Source organism: Lates calcarifer, linkage group LG6 (assembly GCF_001640805.2).
Source record: "Lates calcarifer isolate ASB-BC8 linkage group LG6, TLL_Latcal_v3, whole genome shotgun sequence".
In the NCBI taxonomy this organism is placed as follows: domain Eukaryota; kingdom Metazoa; phylum Chordata; class Actinopteri; family Centropomidae; genus Lates; species Lates calcarifer.
In genome coordinates this window covers 17,520,867-17,545,299 of record NC_066838.1, presented here as the reverse complement: position 1 = coordinate 17,545,299, position 24,433 = coordinate 17,520,867, and the positions used below count along the sequence as shown (strand labels likewise).

The 24,433-nt window shown below is 40.3% G+C and overlaps 1 protein-coding gene across 2 annotated transcripts in view; it reads left to right on the top strand.

Annotated features, from left to right (window-relative positions):
• The window catches only part of slc12a5b (solute carrier family 12 member 5b), a 37,124-nt gene that overhangs the window by 6,861 nt on the left and 5,830 nt on the right, over positions 1–24,433 (top strand). The window contains exons 2-24 of one of the 2 annotated variants that reach the window (XM_051071296.1): positions 12,915–13,018; positions 13,151–13,291; positions 14,859–15,005; positions 16,074–16,128; positions 16,210–16,340; positions 16,553–16,800; positions 16,891–17,102; positions 17,187–17,354; positions 17,806–17,904; positions 18,050–18,107; positions 18,746–18,920; positions 19,275–19,393; positions 19,517–19,615; positions 20,035–20,154; positions 20,386–20,490; positions 21,124–21,292; positions 21,410–21,605; positions 22,040–22,209; positions 22,330–22,461; positions 22,675–22,782; positions 22,995–23,111; positions 23,400–23,593; positions 23,976–24,093. In XM_051071296.1, coding sequence (XP_050927253.1) covers positions 12,915–13,018; positions 13,151–13,291; positions 14,859–15,005; positions 16,074–16,128; positions 16,210–16,340; positions 16,553–16,800; positions 16,891–17,102; positions 17,187–17,354; positions 17,806–17,904; positions 18,050–18,107; positions 18,746–18,920; positions 19,275–19,393; positions 19,517–19,615; positions 20,035–20,154; positions 20,386–20,490; positions 21,124–21,292; positions 21,410–21,605; positions 22,040–22,209; positions 22,330–22,461; positions 22,675–22,782; positions 22,995–23,111; positions 23,400–23,593; positions 23,976–24,093 — 3,185 coding nt within the window. Of the gene's footprint in view, positions 1–12,914; positions 13,019–13,150; positions 13,292–14,858; positions 15,006–16,073; positions 16,129–16,209; positions 16,341–16,552; positions 16,801–16,890; positions 17,103–17,186; positions 17,355–17,805; positions 17,905–18,049; positions 18,108–18,745; positions 18,921–19,274; positions 19,394–19,516; positions 19,616–20,034; positions 20,155–20,385; positions 20,491–21,123; positions 21,293–21,409; positions 21,606–22,039; positions 22,210–22,329; positions 22,462–22,674; positions 22,783–22,994; positions 23,112–23,399; positions 23,594–23,975; positions 24,110–24,433 lie in introns of both variants that reach the window. The other variant, XM_051071295.1, reaches the window with a different exon arrangement.

The window sequence follows — 24,433 nt, the reverse complement described above, 5'->3', positions numbered from 1 at the left end:
TCCAATTTAATGTGCTTAATGTATGTATGTTATCCGATTGATTTCAACATACAACCACCTACATCACATGCCCTCAGTACGTCAGTAAACACTTTCAATAACCTGGTATAGGTGATGTAACATCAATGTATTGTTGTCATTCCATGCTGTGAACGTTGGTATGTGACATCTTACTGAAGGGGCTGAAATTAGGCCTTACAGCTTCCCATGAAAATTTTGCCTTTATTCTGGCACTATATTTTGAAATTTTAGCTATAAGTGTATTTTATTCATGTCAGAATTATGTGAAATCACCTTTCTGTCATATTGGATAGGTAAGAGGAATCACTAACGCAAAACTAGTTAACAAGTCTTCATACCAAAAAGACCTGATCAGCCAGCGCTGTGGTCCAGGTGTTGATGTTTTTAGGTAACTTGAATTTGGTCAAGTAGAATTAAAAAGATAGTGAGGGTAGGCTGGACATTAGACAGATCAGTGCAAAATATAACGTGGAGAGAAAGGAAGCTTGACCAACAGAAGTGCAAAATTGTAAGCAAGTTGTGATGATGTTTTTGGTTGGACTTACGCATTGTTTTCCAGGAAGATGTGGGGTTTTAGTAAAAGAGAATGGCTTTGTCACCATGCGCAACCCCCTCATTGCACTACAATATGGAACTATCTTGTCTTTCCTGTGCTCACTTCGCAGCGAAATGACTCACTGGGGCTTTGGTGGCTTTACTAAGACTATGATCAAATTGCAGAGAGAAAGGAGAAAGAGAAAGAGAAGAGGGAATAGTGATAGAGCTATCTTCTAATCCTCCCACTGAGCTCCAACATCTTTCTAGTCTTCTTAGATTGGAGATTATGAAATACAGTGTGGTCTAATCCTTCCCTCCTCATTAACCCCCAACACAGTGATCCAGTCACTTCACAGGAAACACAGACTCCTTAATGCTGGTGAAATTTGAGTTAATGCTAAAACTTTGTGTCTGCTGATTGTCAGCTGAGGTTTTTCGAGTGACAACAAAAACAGCAAAAGACACAGAAAGAAAGAAAGATAACAAGGTGAGGGAAGGTGATGCAGTACATGGCAAGGATCCCTTTTCGCTACGTCATGTGGTTAAAATCACCCTTACTGACCTTCATACGCCTGGCAGTGCTGCTGGCTGAGGATGAATCATTTGATGGAGACAACATAGAGAATACACAGTATCTATCTGGCCAGGGGTCAGGATCTGCTTCCATCAAAAAAGTACAGATGAGTCATTACAAAGTCTTTGCTGATTCAACCTTTGTTTTTCTGGTTTTTACCTGTAACAAATAAGCTGCATGGGAAAGGAAGCTTTAGAGCTCACACCACTGATTAAGTGTTTGAGGTCTGACATAGGGGTTGTTTTTCTACCTGCTTATATCTCAGTTTCCCCACCCTCTACTGCTCAGCAATGCTCACACTACACTGTCATGTCATCAGCAGTTTCTTTTTTCTCAAATTTCTTGATTTTACAAGAAGAGTGCTGTAGGATTGCTGAGGCATGAAGAGCATTTGGATTGGTGCTTTTTCCAAAACATAGTGGAATTAAAATTTGAATGATGACTAATGTTAAATGATAATGACAAAAAAAAAAAAAGATAAAAGAATCTGTAAAACCATGCAAAATCAGCAGCATCAAACTCTACCTTTGACATTGGCGTCCTGCTTTGCCATCAATTAATTTCCTACATAGTGATAGCTGTATGGGCTCATTGTCATGCTGCAGAGTTAATTTAGGACAGATCACATTCCTCCCTGATGGTATTGTGTGATGAATAAGAATCTAAACATCTAAAGTGTCTAAAACTTTTGCACACTATTATATGTAACAAATAAAACCAAACATGACTAAGTATAACACTAAATTGAAATATGAAACATTTTAATTATGTCACACATGATGAGGTAAAAATTCAAAACTTGAAAAAAAAAGAATCTACCACAAAACTACTGAAAAATCTGTTCCCCACACTCTTGCCCTTGGCTTATGGCTCTTATTAAATCACTCACTGTTCAGACAGAGCACAAAGCAAATTTTGATTGGAAATAAAGCCAATGGAAAGACATGATCAGATGCTCATGCACTCAGCACTGTGTGACTTAAAGCAAAGACACATCTGTGTCAGGGCGATGTTTCATTAACATGCAGACATGAGAGATGGAAGAAGAGAGACTGGAGGTGAATCCATTGTTAGCAAGCTTACAGCAAACATACAGCTGATACATCGGCTGTTTGGGTTTGGCGAACGAACCAATCCTTGACTGACTACGAATAGTTGCTTTGCTGTCTGTCTGAACACACTTTCACTCGCACACTCTTGTATCACACTACAAATCAACATGATTCATTCCATTGATGTATGCAGCTCTAAACCAGCTTACGAGCATCAAGTCAATGTCAAAATGGAAACTTTCAAAGTCAGTAATGTTTGTTATTTTTGGAAATCCTTTGGTGTTGCAAATAATTAGTATGTAAAGTGCAGTTCGGTCCAGTTGAAATCTACAGCCATTGTTACTTCATGCCCTGAATCTGTGCCCTGCTGAGCTTTATCACCAGCTAAAGCTCAGAGGGAGGAACACTAATCTGTCTGACACAGTGACTTAGGGGCTGGAAGACCTGAATTAGGATAAACAAACAGAGGCATATAAACAAACCAAAATCCTCATTCTGTTTTCAATGGTGTTTTCTCTTTTGAGACACTCCTCTCAGAAAATCAATGGCATCGGGTGTTTGTTCAGATGGGTCAGAACCAGGCTATGTTTTCACACAGCAACTGCTGGCATGACATCCTCATACCATTGCGAAACACAGTTGGTATTAAGATGGTTTGGGTGGTGGATATTATCAAATGCCAAAGATGGGGTAACATACCAAAATTAATAGCACAATTATTTATTTTAACCATGAAGACAATCTTTCCATTACTGTAACCAAGTAGTTTTAGTTTCCTAAACTTGAAAACAACATGATTTTTGGTATGAGAGCTTGTTGCTCTTTGTCTGACTCAAAACACGTATTTAGTTCCTCTCTTCTGTGTTTGCGTTTGATTTTGCTTTCTGAGGTCATGACTGGTGCCACAGAATTGATTGCGAACCTGACGACCTTAAGATATTATGACATATATTAGATTTGTGGAAATATGCTTATTGGATTTCTTGAGGTAAATGAGATGAGATGATTGATGTGACTTTCACATCTGTATGCCAAATATGTGACAGTCAACTAACTTAGCTTAGCACAAAGGCTGGGAAAAAAGGGGGGGGAAACAGGATGGCTCTGTAACAAAATCCACCAACCAGCTCCTCCAAAGTTCACTAAATAACACGCTATATTACATATTTAGGTCATAAAGTAGAAAACTGTATATTCTGTATATCCTTCAGTGGGTGTGGCTCTTTTATTGCAGGGTTGGATGCCTGGACATCTTTCTCCACTGTGTGGGAGAAGCTGCAGTGGATCAAACAATATAGTATATAGTTCTCTTGGTGTTGTGTTTGCTGCTTATCACGTGGCATCTTCTCACCACATCCAAGCCTCTGCTCTGCTGAGCCTCTGGCTCACAAACATGTGAACAGGGTGGTTTCATTGGCTGCGGGGCATGGCAATTTTCACCAGTAACTGATGAGTGCTATTCTCTTTGGCAACATGATTGCATGTGTTGGAGGAGCAGAAGTGTAAATTGAATTCAGAGGCAACAACATTGTTTTGTTTAACACAAAAATGCCTCACATCTGGAAATGCTGAGGCTGGTTTGGATTTTCAGCAGTTTTTTTCTTCTGTTTTGACTTGAGTGACGAGAATTGTTGACAAGTTGATGGATACTCTCGAGTTCGCGTATATCTGTTCATATGTCTTGGGACTGGTGATGTGTTATTGGTGATAAAATTATATATAGCCATCACACAAACATCAGAGCTTTGTGCAAATGTAGCGCATGAGGCAGCTGACATGAAAGAATCAGCGAGATTTTATAATTTGCTGCATGTAATGGTTTACAGTTGATTTTCATGGACTTCTCTCCTCAGTTCTGTTTGTCTTTAGCATCAAATACTAAGGGGGATATTTACTAAACCTGCTGTAAATCACAGTCAGGAGCGCAAAATTCTGTGTTACCACAAATGTTGTGGTATTTGCTAAAACTACCTAGAAATGAGCCACAGCTCACTTAATTTGCATAGAGTGAATAAGATGTTGGGCTGTTGTGATGTCTGTTACACGGCTGGAAAACAATGGAGCACAAAAGAAAGTGTTTTCTTCTGCGGCACTTGAAATACTGGCTGTGGAAAAAAAAGAGGATAGCCTACATGAGGAAATGTTAGTTCAGCCTGGTGTCTTCTGCCTAACAAAAAAAACAGTATAACTTTTAAATTTGTTTCACAAGGTTCTACTACTATTACTTCTACTGCGGAATAAATATTATTGGCTGCTTTAGTCGTATCGCACTGGACTGGAGTCAGGCTGTACTTAGGCAGACTACTGCTTTGCACTAAATGCTACTGTCAGTATAATGTTAACATGCCGATGCTTAATAGGTGTAATGACCCTTCCTGTTTTCTGTAGGTTCTGTAGTCTAAATGATGGTTTTCGTTTCAGTAAAAGTAGACCTTGAGTGCTTTGAGCTAATTAAAGTAATTCTGTCATGAACCAAAATGCTGGACAATTTTTTTTGTCTGTTAATGGCACTAGATGAAAAGTCAGAGGATCACTTAAGTTTTTAGGATTCATCCTCAGGGACCATGAATGCCTGTATGAAATTTCATGGCAGTCCACCAAAAAGTTTCAGCCTGGATCACCAACGGTGCAGACTGACATTGCCATCCCTAGAGACACGTCTTAGTTGTGTGGTTAGGGAAGTGAATCAGCTACTTTCATGCCTGGCTGTTTTCAAGAAGCCAACTTCCTGTGTCTTGCGTCTTTGTTCCAAATTATTTTTGAACATTGAATGACTTCCACAGAAAGCTCCAGCAAGGGGAGAGCAGTGTTTAGTGTTTGACGGAGACGGGAGAACAAGTGAAGGAGAAAGTTAGATCATACATCTGTGTTCCAGACAGAGAATTACTCCAAATTAAAAGCACTGAGTCAGGACTTTGAATGATCCCCACACATCTTAGTCGAGTACGTGTCAGTTGGCATATCAGCAGCCTATGACTCCCATTATTCCCTGTAAGTCTTTCATTATCTGTAATCAGTCTGTCAACAGCATCTTGTCACATGCGAGAGGGGCAGTAATTTCAGGTATGCCGCCCTTCTGCCCCATCCACCTCCTTATCTTATCACTGACAGCCTGAAAGAATAGTTTGCCTGAAGTGACTGCAAGCAGCATCAGAGTTTTCTCACTTTAGTGAAAGTTTAACCTGCTCTAACCTGAGTTTAACATCATAAGATAGGGAACGGTACATTTTATTTCAATACACTGTTACAGTATATGAGCAGAACTGCAGCACTTAGAGACACAGAGGTGAGCTGCTTTCTTCCTCTGTGACAATGTCTCCAAACACACAGCCAGAGTCATAAAGAACTATTTTAAGCCACAAGAAGAAGAAGAAGGCCTGTAACAGGTGTTCTGTACCTCAGGGAGCCCTCTCAACATCACTGAGTCAGTTTGGGATCACATGAAGAGACAGAAGACACTGGGATATCCTAAATCCAGAGAAGAATTGAGGCAAATTCTCCAATATGCTTGACAGATGGACACACAATGTCATCCCCAGAGCCATGCTGCTAGAGTGGCTAAAAACACTTTAAAAAGAGAGTCCAGGGCATGCAACTATGTCAAAATCATTACCATTCCTATACACAAACTGGATATTTCTGGCTATAGATTTTCAAGTGACAACATAATTTGTAATTCTGCCTCTGCTGCAGAAACTTAACTTGGTATTCTACCCTCATTCCTGTCTTGATGTAAAGTTTAACATGTGAATTCGATCCATTTTTTTGGAGAAAGCATCATATTTCAGTGTCACCCCTGCTGAGCAGAGTCTGCCTGAGAGACAAAAAACACAGCCAGGCAGGCAACAGGCTGTGTGCCACACAGTCACATAGAGAGTCAGTGGGGAGCCAAATTTAAATTAAACAAATGACTTCATGGAATTAGCTTTAATTCCTCAGTTACAGCAGGCGAGGTGAAAATGAATGAGGTACATGTGCAGTTGATGAAATTGTGAGGTTGCTGTGCAGCTGATTGGTGCAGTCCTCTCACATGCAGAAGTTAATTTCTGCCTGTCTCTGTGGCCTCCAGCAGCTGCTGGATAATCCCCTTGAGCCTGCGTCCTATTAAGCTTTTAAAAGCTGGTATAAACTGTCCATTTTGTAATAGCCGTGTCACATCAAGGGTACAAATCTGCACCGCCCATTGCCTTTCATCTGCATGCTGCGGTCAAGTCGCAGTCACAGGTCTGCTTGCTGCAGCAGCATCAGCAGAAACACATGCAGATCTTCATCTTTCTGAGCTGATCGCTTCTTATCAATGAGTCATGATGGCTGTCTGTCCTGAGGATAAAACAGGGATGTAGACAGAAAGATTATCCCTTAGTGGCAAACAAATCATTTAAACCTGCTGAGCTTTATAGTCTGACTCAAACTTATCTGAAAATGTTTTGTTTTCAGGGTTAAGTGTGTCATTAACTTAACTATAAATTTGTCACAGAGGTCTCCCTTCAAAATCTGTAATATCCCACTCCAGAGAAGTCATAGATAGAAGCAGCGTTGGGCTTCACTTATTGAACTCTGTAAGCTCCATTCACATCTATAGCCTTTATGTGTACAGCATTAAATCTGCCTGAGGAAGGTGTGGGGACAGAAACATTGTGTTGACGAAGTGAGTTCAGGTGAGTTTTTGATCCTACACACTTGTCACTAAGATTTAAAGGTGTGCAAGATTTTTTTTTTTTTGCAATCACAAAATACGGAGGTGTCCATCAGTTTCACTGTGTGAGCAACTCACCTTTATGTCTCAGAGGAGGGAACAGCTGGGACATGACTGTATGTGCATGTTTGTTTAGATTAAGTCCACAAACTCAGGTCTGCATCAAACCTCTGTCTCTGAGTTAGTTAGTTAGCTAGTGTACTGAATTAGGCCCATATGGAATTTAGCGTTTTAGAAAACATTTTGTGATATGGGTTGTTGTCCAATCCTGTCTCCTAGAGATTCTGTTTATGTAGTAGTGAGTTGTTTTCCTAATTTGGTTGTGGTGTCAAACATATACAATCAAGGGTTCAGGAAGAAAAAAACTCCAGGGAAATTAAATGACACATGTACAACAAAGACAATCCTGTTTCCCTAGAAACTGTGTTTGAATTTGAAGTAAACATAATTCTGGCTGGATTACATTTTCTATAAACATAATTAGGGAATGTAGCTAGTTAACACACCTGCAAGTCACAAAAGTGTGGATAATGATGAAATGAAATCAGTGAAATGTTCACTGACAATGTATTTCATTTGCTTTCCACCTGAAAAGAGTGTTTATTTACACTCTATATACACACTCTAACTTTCCCTGGCCTTAAACAAAGTGCTTTTGTAACCTAAAACTAACCATAAACAGGACTCTGGATGTTAACCATGGGCTCTGGTGTCAAAGTCATAACCTTTGTATGCACCGTGTCCAACCCATCCTCCTCTTCATGACTCAGGTGTGGTCGATATAAGTAGCGTAAACGTTACTGGTTAACATAATGGTGATAAATGCTCAAATCTGCTCCTCTTTGATCAAGGGAGTACAACTATTATACTCCCCTTTATCTGGCAGAAAAAAAAGTCTTTATTTCCAGAGGGTTTTTTTTTTTTTTTTTAAAGTCTGAAATCACTCTCAAATTGAAAAGACTGAGAAATGCTTTACACCAGTAATCTTTGTAAACTGGGTTATGTTTTCAGTTAAAAAAACAAACAAGATGTTGATTTTTTTATCTGTAATTTAAAGTCTGTAACTATGTATGTATATGAATATGTTTCTCACATTTATATGTAAAAAGTGAATTATTGAGACACTAAAGGCAGAATTAGATGAACAGATTAGACTGACAGTTTTTTTCTTCAATATCTGTACACACTGAGATACAAGTTGAAATATGATGCAATTTTGTGTTTCACAGATGCTTTAGAAATTGTTTGTGTGTGTGTTTGTGTGCATATACACAAAGGAATATAAAAGAGCTCATCCTTGGGCAGTAATTTGCCGTGGATGTGATGAATATGGGTCAAATGAGGTGGCTCGTCCTGATCCAACCCCGTTTATATACAACTAAACTGCAACAGCAAATCACAAAATATATTGTGAACATCTAATCTACACTATCCACTCATAGTGACAACAGTAATATACTTCTTTATGGTTATGTTTAGGCACTCACAGCACCTGGTTAAGGTTAAGGAAAGATTGTAGTATGGTTTAAGTCCACAGTGATGTCAGGCACAATGTGTTTATTTACATAAACCATTATTTTTCCACATCCACAGACAGAGCTGTGGATGCATCCCCCAATCTCTGCTGTTACAGCCATCGCCTGATCTGACCTACACGTTACAGACTAAGTCCACACAGTACATTGTGTTATTGCTTCACGTGATCACACCCACCCCACAGTGACCTGTCAGCTTAGATACACTCACTCAGTCTCTGCATGGTTCTTGAATGAGTATTTTCAGCAATTTGCTGCTTCTAAATGATAGATTTAGCAGTGTTTGGCAGGTAAGCTCTTGATATTCACAGGTATCTGTACCTTTTACAACTGAATACAGATAAATCATTAGTGCTGCTCACATCCCATAAACCTCTTGGTAGTCTTCAATTGAAGGACTCTATCTATATAGGTCAATTTTGAAACTCTTTAATCTCCCAGCCAACAATTCTTCTGTGTTGTGTAATCAGAGAGGAATCATTGTCTGTGCTTTAATTTCATCATACCTGTGATATTGCAAATTCACAAGGTTCATCTAGACTAAAGTGCCACAGTCAGAAAGACAGGAATATTGCTTTATGAGTTCACTTTCTCAATCACCTTTAAAACAGATCTTGGATTAGCGCCAGGCTACGTCTTATAGCTGTTTATGAGCTGAACCTAAAATCCACAGGCAGAGCAAGTGTGGTCTGATTTTTAGTTCTTGTTAAAACACAGGAACACAACCTCCTTTGCAAGTTATTGAGAACCAGATTTTAGAAACATATCTCAAATCACTGAATGAGTCAGCACTTATAATGAGGCTGTAAAACGTGGGGTCAACAATGATAACTCCAGTTGCTGAAACAACAACTAATCAAAGTCATTTGTGTCTTTATCAAGTGAAAAACAAAACATTTTCCTGTTAAAACTTAAATATGCAGCTGTCAAAGGTATATAAATAGCTGTATGTCATCAGCATAACTGTGATAACTGGTCCTAACCTATTATTAATAGTAGTTTTAAAACTGGTGAAATCAGCAGCAGTGGTTTCATGTCTCTGCAAAGAAATATAGACAGTCTGAGGTCTTCACAGTGCATGTCTAATGCTGGATTCTTGTCCTCATGCTCTGAGGAAACAAAAGTAGGCCGGCAGGAGAAACAGACTCTGAGTTGTGTTTCACTTGAGAAGAAGTAAAGTCAGCTGTGATGAGGCAGTGAAGTTCATATGTGAGGTTTCACACAGCTGAGCCCTCACAGGGAGAGAACAGATCTTTCCCCTCTGGGCAAGAAGATTTGTGAAGAGAAGGGTAAAGAGCAGGTTTAATTAGATGAAAAGTGACTCTAGACAGTGTTTTACCTGCACAGGATTACCACTGTGCAGCAGGAGAAATAAAACCAGTTTCTTACTCAAGTTCTTGTCAGGGCATCTGCTATAAATGTGGATCTTTTAAAGACACTTGGTCAGAACAAGTCTTCCAGACTTAAAACCAACATCCTTGTTGTTCTTCATCCACATTTAGTTTCTTTTCAGCAACTTTTCATCTTAATCCAGTTGTCTTGTATTTTCTTGTGGTCAATTAATATTTTCTGTTTTTTTGCCTCTATTTTAGCCAGTTTACATTTCTTTGTGGTCTTTTATGTGTCTTGGGGGCTGTTTTTAGTCTGTTTTGCATCTATTTTTAGTCATTTTGCATTTCTTTGTGTTGTGGTCATTTGCAACACTTATTTTATGTGATTACTCAATGTTTAATGGATCATGAACACGTTCACACAAGTTCTTTATATATTAGGTGGTATCCAGTTACATAGGGTGATTTTGGACCAGTGCATTTGATCAGGCTCTCTACATGCTGCTACATATACTTTATTACAGTGTTTGTGACACTGCTCTGGATGTAGCACAAATTGTGTGATATTTACATAGTAAAGGAAAACACATTGTCATGCAGGCAAATCTAAAGTAATGGTTTTTGTAACATCATCTGTCACTGTGATGGATCAGGGGATCAATTTGAGTGAGACCTCTGGTTGGTTACACTCCAAGGTCGCACAGTGATTGCAGTGAAAGATGAGGAGGGGAATGTGTTTTTTTATGTGAGGGTAGAAATACACGAGTGACATTTGTTTTTGTACAGTTTGTAACGGTTGATTATTGTTGACATTTGGGGAGTAAAATACACAGATCCAATTGCTCAGAAAATACAGCCAGGCTTTTATGATTGTGTGAACACTGTGCTGTTTAATTGAGAATATTTGTTATATGAGACGTCCATCCCATGGGTAATGTCTCGCCGCCAGCGAAGATCCATCACTGCTTAACCTCTGACTTTGACATGTAGCTTTGTTGCATGGGAAAGATGTTTTAGAACAGTTCACTGAGGGTCAAGAGGCAGAATACAGACTGGACTGGGAGGGGGTGGTGATGTGTGTGGTTTAAGATGAGACATTTTCAGCTATGTGATTGTCACAAGGAGAAATATGAACTTTTACTATACGAGATGTGTTAAAGACAAAGAGATACTATACTAGTAACGTCCACAGAAAGTAGCCGCCATACACACACACACACACACACACACACACACACACACACACACACACACACACAAAGGCATTTAGAAAAACATGGTTAAATCGCAATTTTTTAAAAGCTGATTTCATTCTAAGCCAAGAGCTGAAATAAGCTTACACAGATTTAAAAATCATGGTGGATTACATAATACTCAGGTGGTTGGCTTCAACATAATCTAAACTACATGTAAGGGTAGGAATAAAAGACCTGCTGTGGGTAACCACATGTAGTTTGACTGGCCTTATCACAACAGGTAAGAAAGAGGTATTCATTATTATCTGCTGTGCTGTTTAAGATTTTTTTTTGTCTGTATCCAATATCATACACAGCAGCTGTAAAAATTTTTCTCCTACTGCAACTGAGCTACTATTTGAAGTGTTTTATTTTCTTTAAACATTAAACATTGGTCTTAAAGTAACTCCTAAAGTCCAGAGGAAAGTAGCATATAGTGTTCAGGTATTTATAAAATGCTGATAAAAGGCCTAATCCATGATGCAAACTCAAAACAATATAGAATTGAGATGCTTTCTAATCCAATTTTACAGGCAATGCATCTTTTGGACAGCAGTCCATCGTTCAGAGGATTATGCACTGTGTGAGAGCAGTTTAGCTGCCATTTGAAACTCCTCTTTGCTTTAAAGATTAGTGTATAATACTGCTGCAGCTTGGGGAATCAGAAGAGGCGACTTGATTGTGTTTCTTTAAGTGACCAGGAGCTACTCTGCTGCAGGGCATCACCTCATGTGACTCTGTCCATGACTAATAAGCTTTTAAATGCCATTGAAATTTGTTCATTATTCTACAAGAAGTCAGGGATTCTTCAAGTTTGGTGCTCATAGATTTAAAAGTAAAGAAGAAGGGAGTAGGGGGATGTCCCGTGGTGAAAAGTCATAGAGGTGATGAAAAGTCTAAAGTCTAAATAAAAATACAAGATTGCTTGGAGTTTCTTACAGTGCAGACCTGATCCAGAAAACTTGTTTGTGATTGCTGAACATGTAGTGATACATTTCATAAAATAAAATAAAAAAGTGTTATTCAAACAATGTTGCATTAATGTTAAGAGTAACCTGCTATAGTCCCATCTCTGGAGAGACTCTCACTGCAAGTTTTGCGTATATATGTTTGTATATTTTTCTTGCTTTACTGTGCTGTCACAGTAAAGACATTTAACGTAGCAGCTGGAATTCAAGAATGAATAAAGCAACATAGAAAAAAAGGAGCAGCGGGTCTTTAGTATTATTCTGCTCCTGCTTGAGGAAAGTTTCTCGTGGAACTTGTAGGGAGTAAAAGCAGACTGAGTCCATGAGGCTCATGAGTCTGAAGGAGACACAAACAGGAGGCCACGAACTCCAGCAAAGTACTGACTGGACAAAGAAGAATACTGTCCAGAATAATTCATGGTTAGTTCTTAACCGTGACTGAAAAGGAGCTGATATGTGGCTTCACGGTTCATTCTTGATGTTAAAAACAGGAGGTCACACGTAACTCTTTCTGGAACTTGTAAGGCTTCAAATCAAGAGCAGCTTCTAGAGTCTCAGAGAAGCCAAAAGACTGTACATGTTTAAAAAGCACTCTGTCGCTCCTATCTCCTGTTTCCTTTTTATTCTTATATATAGCACTTTGTAATTTTTGACAAGTGCCGTTTAAATAAAGTTTGCATTCTTATTTTCAAGACTAACGTGGTCTTCATCGAATGCAGATAAAGACTATGTGAGATGATCAAAAGCACTGCAACATGAGCTGAGCAAGGTTTTTCAGCTACCAAAGATTCCAGCACAAAGTCAAATCAAACCCTTCACTGGTCTGCCAAAATGTAATTCTTTCTTGCACCATTAAAGAGTTTGCAGCATTTTTCAACCCACATAAAGATCACATGACTCTAACATACGATCAGTTGTAAACTTGCTTACAAAGTGGGTAACTGGTTGGTGTTTTTGTGTTTCAGGAGATGGGAACCCCAAAGAAAGCAGTCCTTTCATCAACAGCAGTGCAGCCAGTGATGTGGAGAAGAGCCAGCAGTATGACGGCAAGAACATGGCTCTGTTTGAGGTGGGTACAGTTTTCAATAATGGGTAGCAAACACACTGAGATTATCAGTGTGAAGCCAATTCTTATTGCTGTCCTCAAAAGATCTCCAGATCTGTTACAAATGTGTTTCTGTTTTGTGTGTGTATCTTGCAGGAGGAGATGGATACCAGTCCAATGGTCTCCTCTCTGCTCAGTACTCTGGCCAACTATTCCAACCTCCCAACAGGCAGCAAAGAGCACGAAGAGGCAGAAAATAATGAGGAGGGGGCACGTCCATCTAAAAAACCTGTCAAGGTATAGTAATATGCTAAAAATATAATAATATATAGTAATGTGTGTGTGATCAATTCATCACCATCCCCTGGAGCAGTCTACGCAGTTTTGACATTGTGTTGGAGGAAGAAGTAGGAGAGTGATCAGTCTATGCCAAATCAATACTATCTATTCTGTTGAAAATTTGTAAAAAAAAAAAAAAAAAAAAAAAAAAAAGAAAGAAAGAAATGTACATTTTGAGTTAAATGGTTCAAGGTGTGTATCAGCAGGTGTAACGTTCAGAATTTTCACCATCTCAGAGTGTTAGCAATTTTTTTTGGCACTAAACACAAAGTACAGCCGTGGCTGATGGGAAATTAGTCATTAGTTTTACAGATGTTTAGTCATAAACCAAATTTAAATGTTTATTCTCTTGATGGCACTAGAGGAAAAGTTAAAGGATCACCAAAGTCATTCATCCTTTAGACACTACAGTTTATGACAATCCATTCAATTGTTGTTGAGATGTTGTAGTCTAGACCAAAGTGGTTGTTCTGTGCATGGCCAGATTAACGTCCCAGAGGAACCCAGGGCAAAAACTTGTTCATGGGCCCCTATCAACCCCCACTGTACATGACAGTTATGTCTATATTATATACAGTCTATATTTCCCCAGACACCCAGAAATCAATCATTTGATATATGGAGATTTCACGTAACTGATGGGTGATGGATTAGAGACTCACTTTATTTTTATTTTCACATAATCCCTCAGATTTCCAGAGATACTGAACAAATCTTAAATAATAATTGTTGATTTTACTTTCAAGGCAATAAAACAGCAAAATCATGCAAAGCAACAACACATTTTTGCACACCCTGTAACGCTTTGCACTGGTTTAAAAAATGAAACTAAAAGACACAGTCAGGGGAGCTTGACAGCAGTTGTTGAACAAGGGTCAGTGCAATATGAAGATGCTACTACTTAAACTGAGTCACTCAAAAGATCCTCCACTGCGGGTCGGTCAGAGCTTCACTGTACTCACTCTTACCAGCTTTCCCCTGTGGGCAAAAAAATGAGGACTCCCAAATGCTTCAGAAGGACAGATAAGGACTTAATGTGGCAAAATATTTTGTTTCATGGTGTGCTGTCACTTTCTGATAGTGATATGAAAAATATATTACCATATTTCCTAGTGACCAAATATATATATATATATAAATAGCAGGTAATGAATTACTGTTAAGAGACATTGCTCTCACACAACTACTCCATCACCTCAAAGTAAATCATTTCCCACTCATTTTAGAACTGCAAAACAGATTTACTGACAGAGAAATGTTTCTCTTCTCACATCTTATCAAAGGAAACAGACACAAAAACCTGCCCTCCTCCTCTCAAAAGGATTACTGTTGTTTGATGGGTTTGACCTCATTTCATAATTTAAAAGGCAGAATAGACAAGACACAAAAAGTGAACAACAAAGTGCAAATTGACAGATTTATCACCCCCATTTCAATCATTCACATGAAAAGATGAGCTAGACAGACAACTGAGACACAAAGCTCATAATTTTTCAGGTTTGACGTTTTGCTTAATGTTTCCCAGGCACCACAGCTGGGCACTCTGATGGGAGTCTACTTGCCATGCATCCAGAACATTTTTGGGGTGATCCTCTTCCTGCGGATGACCTGGATGGTTGGGATAGGAGGCGTCTTTGGCTCCTTCATAATCGTCTTCATGTGTTGCTCCACGGTGAGTAAAACTGCAGATGCATGTCCCAGCTGTCAAATATTTGTTGCGCAACATGACCCATGTCCACTCAGAAAACAGATGGTACATTAAATATGCCTGTTAAATTTAATGCAGTACCAATGCAAAGTGGATCCTCAGTACACACATACCCAATCAGGGGAGTGTGTGATTAAACGACGAGTGTTATAATTTAGTTCAGGCTGTATAATAATAATTTAAATTGCACAGATGCTGAAGGTGACACAATAAATCCTACCATAAGACAGACTGCCAGTGAACCCAAGGACACCCATCACCACCACCACCACCACCACCACCACCACCACCACATTTCCCCTGTAGGGATCTGTAAACCATGTTTAAATAATGGAATTTATTGTAAGTTTGGGATGGGAATGTCATTAGTTTTGTGGGTCTTTGGTCATAAACTAAAGGAAAATTGAAAGTTTGACCAGAAAGGTCAGGCTGGAATGTTTGTGCTGAAATTTCATGGGAATCCAACCTGAAGTTGTTTCACTAAGAACCACAAATGTGAACCTCACTGTAGCACCAGAGGTAAAGTCAGGGAATCACTGTTGTCTGTGGACATCATCCTCTTGGGACCATGAATGTCTGCAGAAAATTTTAGGTCAGTCTGGTCAGTAGTTGTTGACATATTTCAGAACCAGAACAGAACAGAAAGTGGTGCACCAACAGGCTAAAAACAGTTCCCTCTTAAATGTAGCAAGGTAAAAATCTCATAAAATGGAGACACCCAAATAGCATGGAGGTACCTTAAAATTGTACTTGTTGATAATAAACGTAATCAGTTCATTTCCACCTCTGGCTGTAACAGATAGTATCACTGAAGTGACAGTACGTGCCTAACCAGCCATAGTCATCCCCACGATGAACAATTCATCATGACCAGATGAGTCAGACTCTGGTGCTGCTAGATGTTTTTCTCTGCTCCCTCCCTCAGTTCATCAAGGCCTCACTGTCAGCCATATTTAATAAGATGTGTCCACCTGCTGCCTCTCAGAGTCATGTAACTCTCTGTTGTTTACTGTTTTTTTTTTTTTTTTTCAGACCATGCTCACTGCCATCTCCATGAGTGCCATTGCAACAAATGGAGTTGTACCAGGTGAGTGGATGTCTGTGGGGATGTGTAAGTGTGTTTGTGTGTGACAGAACAGTGACTCTTCTGGGTGTTTGTGCCTCACAGCTGGAGGTTCATATTACATGATCTCTCGCTCGCTGGGGCCTGAGTTTGGTGGAGCTGTTGGGATCTGCTTCTACTTAGGAACCACTTTCGCAGGTGCCATGTATATTCTTGGCTGCATTGAAATTCTGCTGGTAAGTTGCCTTAATTATCAAGCCATATCAGAAAAAGCTAATGATTAATTAATAATAAATAAGTAAATTGTGAATAATGTGATTATTTTAATAGAGACCTTATTAATTCACAAATAGTCTTTTTTATGATTTTCTTATATATATGATTCTCTTTCCTCTACCTCACCTTCATCCACTTTTATCCCTCCATCTTTCCTTCTCCTTTCTTTCAGATTTATATCGTTCCTCAGGCAGCCATCTTTAAGATCGAGGGCCTGGAGGGGCCGGAGGCGGAAGCGGCTCTCCTCAACAACATGCGGGTGTACGGCACCATTGTGCTGAGCTTCATGGCACTGGTGGTGTTTGTGGGGGTGAAATATGTTAACAAGCTGGCGCTGGTCTTCCTGGCCTGCGTCATCCTCTCCATCCTGGCTGTTTATGCTGGGGTCATCAAGACCGCCATCGACCCCCCTGTCTTCCCGTAAGTGATTCTTTGATTCACTGGTCAAAGTCTCCTCTGATGTCAAAGGCAAGTACGTGACAATGATGCGTTTGTTGACTTTCTTTGCAGCGTCTGCCTCCTGGGGAATCGAACTCTTCTCTCTAAAGCGTATGACGTCTGTGCAAAGGTCGTTGAAATCGACAACGAAACCGTCACCACCAAACTGTGGAGGTCCTTCTGTGATTCTGACTCCCTCAACGCCACTTGTGACGAATATTTCATGAACAACAACGTCACAGAGATACAGGGAATCCCAGGGGTCACTAGTGGCATCTTGGCAGGTATGAGATGCCTAATCAATGGCACATGATAATACCCTCCATTACTTGTTGATATGACATGAGGATCACATGCTTGTCTTTCAGAAAATCTGTTTGGTAACTACCTGGAAAAGGGGATGATGCTGGAGAAGCGAGGACTTGCATCAGACACAGATCCAGACAGTCCTGTAACCAGCTCCAACCGCTACGTCCTGGCTGATATCACCAGCTTCTTCACCCTGTTGGTGGGGATTTACTTTCCATCTGTCACAGGTTAGCATCAGACAGTCCTAAGTCTGCCATTACATTCACATAGCATATTCCTCCCACTACAACATCTCCCTGCTCCCTGCTGTGCTGAGCTGTTCTGAGCTGAGGTGTTCCTTTGTGGAGTGACGATGTCAGAGCCTAAACATTAACACTATATATAATTATCTCTTCCATGTGAGTTGCCTGACAGAAATCGATCTTTTTTGTTTGATCATTTTATTGCCACATGTATATAAATTACTGCATCTCCATAAATTTAGCATAGGTTTCAGGTTCCATCCTTGATCAAACAGAGCAGTTCCAGTTTGCACCAAGCTGTCTTGATTTCATGATATTGTTCCTATGATATAACGTCAGGGGACAGAGAGGAGAGAAAGGAAAAAATAAAAGAAATATTACCTTCTCATGTACGTGTATAAGTTAAAGCCCCCTGATCATCTTGCTCCACCAATAGGTATCATGGCTGGCTCCAACCGCTCCGGAGACTTACGTGATGCTCAGAAGTCAATCCCCATTGGCACCATTGCAGCTATCACCACCACATCCACTGTGTGTATCCTTCACTGAGCCGAGGTCGATAGAAAGAAACTGTGCAACTCTGAAAGTGCTGGTTGGAGACTTTGATGTAATATTTCTCATGTTGTAGTGTTTGGGTCAGCTATTCTGAACAATGTATTCCTTGACAGTTTGTATCACAGACATGTCATGTGTGGTGCTCTTTGGTGCCTGCATAGAAGGAGTAGTCCTCAGGGACAAGTAAGTCTAACTGTAAATTTCATTGTAAATTTGTAAATTTCAAGCACAAGCACTACATCCTGGTACTTGACTTGAATACTTGTACTTTACTTAAGTATTTCCATTTTATGTTACTTTGTGTTTTTATTCCACTAAACTTCTTATTATGCAAATTATTATGGAATAAGCTATTAAGGCAGAAATTAGTTAAAATTATTCCAGACTTTATCACATTTTTGAACATTTTTGATGCTTACATGTTAATCCAGCCATTTTATATTCAAATAATACAATGTATATCATTCTGAAATGGGTCATTCTATGTAAAGTACTTTTATTTTTGATACATTAAGTATATTATGATGTTAATCAAAGTTGCAGGACTTGTAAAAGTTTCCATCTGCTCATAGAAGTGAATACTTTAACCTAATGTAACATTTATTATTATCTCTCTTCAATGAAAACTGATATTTTGTCAACTATAGTGAGGATAGATTTGGTGGATTCCAGACTCTAGGTTACTCTAGGTTGTTTGACCAGTGAATGCATCTGTGTGTGTGTGTGTGTGTGTGTGTGTGTGTGTGTGTGTGTGTGTGTGTGTGTGTGTGTGTGTTATTTCAGCTTTGAGTTGTTTAACCCTCATGTCTCTCTCTCCACAGGTTTGGTGAAGGGGTCAATGGTAACCTGGTGATTGGTACGCTTGCATGGCCATCTCCATGGGTCATTGTGTTTGGCTCCTTTTTTTCCACCTGTGGAGCTGGGCTTCAAAGTCTGACAGGAGCTCCACGTCTCCTACAAGCCATCTCAAGGGATGGCATCATCCCATTTCTTAGGGTGAGCACACATTAATCTCTGTCATAAAAGCAGAAAAGTGTTTTGACAGCTGCACAAGAAGTTATGTGTAGGTTTGTGTGAATTATTTAGCCATAAGCCGGAGAAACAAACATTATCATCAAATAGCAGAGGACAGAATAAGGTACATATGTTTATGTGGAGTAGATCACACAAGTCTCCATTGGCTAAAGAGATTCAGTCAGTTCTGAAGGAGGCTGATATTGTCGGATGTTGTCGTAGAATTTGGCTTCATTATCCATATGGCTGAAAATATTTTTATGCATGACACAGAATCAAATACTTAAATTATTACTATAAAGATTCATTTGATTTGATCCTATCATGTTGCTGCAGGTGTTTGGGCATGGTAAAGCCAACGGGGAGCCCACCTGGGCCCTCCTCCTCACAGCTGGCATCTGTGAGATCGGCATCATCATCGCCTCCCTGGATTCAGTCGCACCCATCCTCTCCATGTACGTACAACACTGCACCTTCATCACCGAACACACACACTGTAGTAGTTAAGAGCCGTCTCAGTGTCTTGTTTCTCTTCAATGACTTTCTCTCTGTTTCTTCCTCTGTCCGTTTTTCCTCAGGTTCTTCTTGATGTGCTACATGTTTGTCAATCTTGCCTGCGCCCTGCAGACTTTGTTGAGGACGCCAAACTGGAGGCCGCGCTTTAAGTTCTACCACTGGTGTGTGTCGGTGTTGAAAGACTTTCCATACATGCGGTGTATTCCATTTAAATATTTCCTGAGGGTTAAACTTATGACTAAATAATACCAAAGTATGTTTTTAGCAGAGTTTTCAGGATTTAGGTTGAAGCTGAAAGTTATACTACCTTTCCTGCATTTCACACAAATTCTAACAGGTGAAAATGTGTCATCATGCATCAGCCTTAGGAACAGCAAGCACCTGTGAGACTAAATTATACAGGTGCTGTGTGCAACTGAAGCCTGTCTGTCTGTTTGTCTTGGTCATACCTCGGCAGCAGTACACTACATGTAAAACTTCCTATTCACAAGTTGTGGTCATTGCTGTGTTCCAGCCAGCAGTGTGATGCTGGCTGAAATTCCCAGTGTGACCATACATGTGATGTCCTGTCCCCCCACAGGGCTCTGTCTTTCCTGGGTATGAGTTTGTGCCTGTCACTGATGTTCATCTGTTCCTGGTATTACGCCATAGTCGCCATGGGCATCGCCACCTGCATTTACAAATACATTGAGTTCTGTGGGTAAGTAATCATGATGACAGCGCAGCACCAGAAGCAGGAATAAGATCATACTTCAGCATCTGTTTGTCCTTGTCAGTTTTTGAACTAAATCCTTTTTTTTTTGTGCCAGTGTTTATTGTTTTGGCTTAGTGGTGGATTGAGCTTGTTTTAATTTTACATTTTTAATGAAATTACACTGCATACAGTACACACATACATCATGTGTTAACCCATTGATATGTCATGTAACAGAGCTGAGAAGGAGTGGGGTGATGGGATACGCGGCATCTCATTGAGCGCTGCTCGCTTCGCTCTCATGAGGCTGGAGGAGGGACCGCCACACACCAAGAACTGGAGGTCAGTCAGCTCCATCTTCAACTTTTAAACAGTCACAGTTAAAGTCCAGATGAAATTAAACAGCTTTTTTGTCTGTTACAACATACATGCTTTATTATTCACTTGTCCTGTGTTCTCCTTTGAGGAAAAAAGTTTTGCATTCATTCAAATAACACCATTTTGATACAGCCAATTATACAGAGCAGATAGGTACACTGCTACACACCACGAAAGCCGCAGACAACAATTCAGAGTAGTTTTCCTGCCAAAGTCTCCTTCCTATCTAAGTTACAAACATAAACACACATCTTGATCTGCACTTTAGCTTGCTGAACGAGCAGCCAAACAAACATTCGCAGTGGAAAAGTGCACCACACTGATTTCAGTTCCCTAGAGAGCTATTTAGCCGCTCGGCTGCAGCACATTAAACTGCAAGTAAATGTACAAGCAAATGTCACTTTGGCCCATTAAGATTCTGGTGTGGTCCTTACTCTTATATATTATTACAAAAGGGAGTGACAAAATGTGATTTCAGTTGGGCTTATATTTAGAGATGCTTCTTTTGAGGTCTAATATTAAAATAGTTAATGACCAGTTCTATTTCACCTGTTGATTTTTCACTGCTCTGCTGCTCTGTTTTTTTTCCTCTGTCAGGCCTCAGATCCTGGTTCTGGTGAGTGTGGACGGCGAGCAGAATGTCGAGCAGCCTCGTCTGCTGTCTCTGACCAATCAGCTCAAAGCAGGGAAGGGCCTGACCATCGTTGGAACCGCAGTTCAAGGAACTTTCCTTGACAACTATACTGAGGCACAGAAGGCAGACCAGGTCCGTCCAGCATTAATTTATCTCCAACACACACACTTCAACATGTTCCATTTTTTACCAGTTATGTAATCACAGACTCATTAACAGCTGTCTTCCCCTCTCTCTGTGCCTCTACAGTCTTTGCGGAAGTTGATGGAGACAGAGAAGGTGAAGGGCTTCTCTCAGGTGGTCATCTCCTCCAACCTGCGAGATGGGACATCCCACCTGATCCAGGTTGGAGGACTGGGTGGTCTGAAGCACAACACTGTGATGGTCAGCTGGCCCCGTAACTGGAAACAACCCGAGTGCCATCAGCAATTCAGGAACTTTATTGGTAAGTTCTAAGTCACTAATGAAACTAGTGAAACTAGTGACTTGGGAAACATTAGGTTTGTGTGATTGCCCTCTTCAGCCAGTCAACATCTGAATATCCTGGCTTTGATTATTGACAAAAATAATGAACCATTTCTGAGCATGTATGGCTAAAAGTGATCTATTTATAGAAGAACAAAGCAAAAAACTGCCTCATTTTTTTACAATTAGATTTTTCTAAATTTTTTCTTTGACCCTTGTCGAGGGTTTAAGGTACTGCAGGAAACCTTGTGAAGGATCTTTTACCAGATAAATAATGTTTATTTTCTCATTTCTCCTCTCCTGTTCAATGAGATGAATTAAACAAATTGATTAAAAGAAGTGAGATAACACTTTCCTGGGCCCTTCTTCTTCTTCATGTTTTGTAATAAATACATTTCTTCCATCCATTTTTAGAGGTGGTTAGAGAGACAACTGTAGCCAGTCTGGCCTTGTTGGTTCCTAAGAACATCTCCAGCTACCCATCCAATGGAGAGCGCTTCACTGAAGGTCACATAGATGTGTGGTGGATTGTCCATGACGGAGGCATGCTGATGCTTCTGCCGTTCCTGCTGCGCCAACATAAGGTGGGAAGCAAGATTCTTTAATGCATAAATTACGAACACAAATTAAGAGGGGGGTTTAAAAAAAACAACATTGAGAACATTTTGTCCATGACCTGTGAGTGTTTCTGTTTTGTCCTGAAGGTGTGGAGGAAGTGCAAGATGCGCATCTTCACTGTGGCTCAGATGGATGATAATAGTATCCAGATGAAGAAAGACCTCATCACCTTCCTCTATCACCTGCGCATTGACGCTGAGGTGGAAGTCGTGGAAATGGTGAGAGACTTGTCTGACACACTATCCAAGTTCACAAACACAATCTGCACTGAGAAGATTTTTGTGTTGGAAATTGTGCTTTTAAAAAATAGGTTTGTGTTCTGAGATAAAGGCAGTCTGTTATTTATAGAACCTGTATTCTATTATATGGCATCTGTTTCAGTACTTGAGTACCTGTATGAGACATGAAAACATGTGTTTTCCCTTTTAAAGCACGACAGTGACATCTCAGCCTACACCTATGAGAAGACACTAGTAATGGAACAACGATCACAGATCCTCAAACAAATGCATCTGACCAAGAATGAGATGGAGAGAGAGGTAAACCAGAAACGTTTAGGAACAAGACAAATTTTTGTCAACACAGGCCGATGAAGACATTTTCATTATCACTCTGTCTCTGCTGCAAATATCAGCTCTGGAGCAGGGAATTGGTTCATAATGAGGTGTTTGTGTCTAGACTTGTTTTCACTGATCTGGCAGAATAAACTCTGCAGGGAAATTACAATTTGAACCTTGTCCATTTCTTCTAGATCCAGAGCATTACAGATTCATCCCGTGGGTCTATTCGACGTAAGAACCCACCTAACTTGCGCTCCCAGCACAGCGCTGAGGAGGGAACCAGCGTGGCAGAAAAACCAGAGGAGGAGGTAATGCTGCTTTTGCCCTGCACTGCTTTTAACCTGTTGATTTGTGATATGTCTGTCCTGCACCTGTTGTCTCTCTGTGCCCTAGCTTGGGTGCAATCTTCTTTTTTTACTGTTGTGTGACAGATATGTTTCACCTCATCACAAAAGCCGCCATCATAGCAACGTTTTCCTCTCAGTGGCTGCTCTGTTATTTCCCACTGGCCTCCAGAGTTCCACCTTTTTCTGACAGGTGTCTCTTTCCTCTCTTTTGCCCTGTCACACTGTTACGTCACTGTGTCCCTGTCTCAGTCTATGGCTGTCTCCAACCCAAAACAGGTACAGCTGATCCACAGTAAGAACACCTCCACACCGACCAGCCCCACAAGCCCCATGTCCCCTGCTGCGCCCGCAGGGGGCGCCGCCACCTGGACCGACAACAAGGGACCAGACAAGGGAAAGACCCTTTTAGCAGAGCCGAACAAAGACCTCTTCAACATGAAGCCGTGAGTCACCTGTCAGTTTCCCTTTAATTCAGCGTGCTGCACAGGAAGCAGACATGACGCGTGACATTAACACAAGGATGCAGGTCAAGGGTAAATATTTGTATGTATCGACCCATCTTCCAGGGTCGATACACACAGATACATGTTGTCCCCTGCGCATGTGGCAAACAGAACTTTGAAACTAAAATACCAACAAATGCAGCTTCCTATATGACCACGTGTATTTCACTTATTATTATTATTATTATTTCCCTCCAAACATGCTGCTGCAGGGAATGGGAGAACCTGTGAGTGTTAACATTTTGTAGCAAGACATGTGAATTGCAGCTAACAGACTGATTTGTGAACCAAACTCACTGTGACTTAATGCTCCTTGCATCAGGAACCAGACGGATGTGAGGCGCATGCATACGGCGTTGCGGCTCAATGAGGTTATCATAAAGAAGTCTAAGGAGGCAAAACTCGTCCTGCTCAACATGCCTGGACCACCAAGGAACCGCGTGGGCATCGAAAACTGTATCCTATTCCTTACATGCTGTATTTTATTTCTCTTTTTCAGAAAATAATTTTTGCAGCAATGCACCATAAAAAGATTTCACATGAATACAAGAAAACACAATAAGACACTTGAAGAAAAGGACAGGGGGACACTCCACTCCAAGGGGTCACAAGATAAATCTGAGGGTCATTCAAACAAAGACGTTTGGATCACATGGTGTGTCACTTTACTGGCAAAGCTGTGAGGTTAACACCAGTCAAAAAAGGCTGGGAACCACTGCTGTACACCATGTTGTATTAACGTATCAATGTGTTTTATATTTATTTGTCAAGTACTAAAAA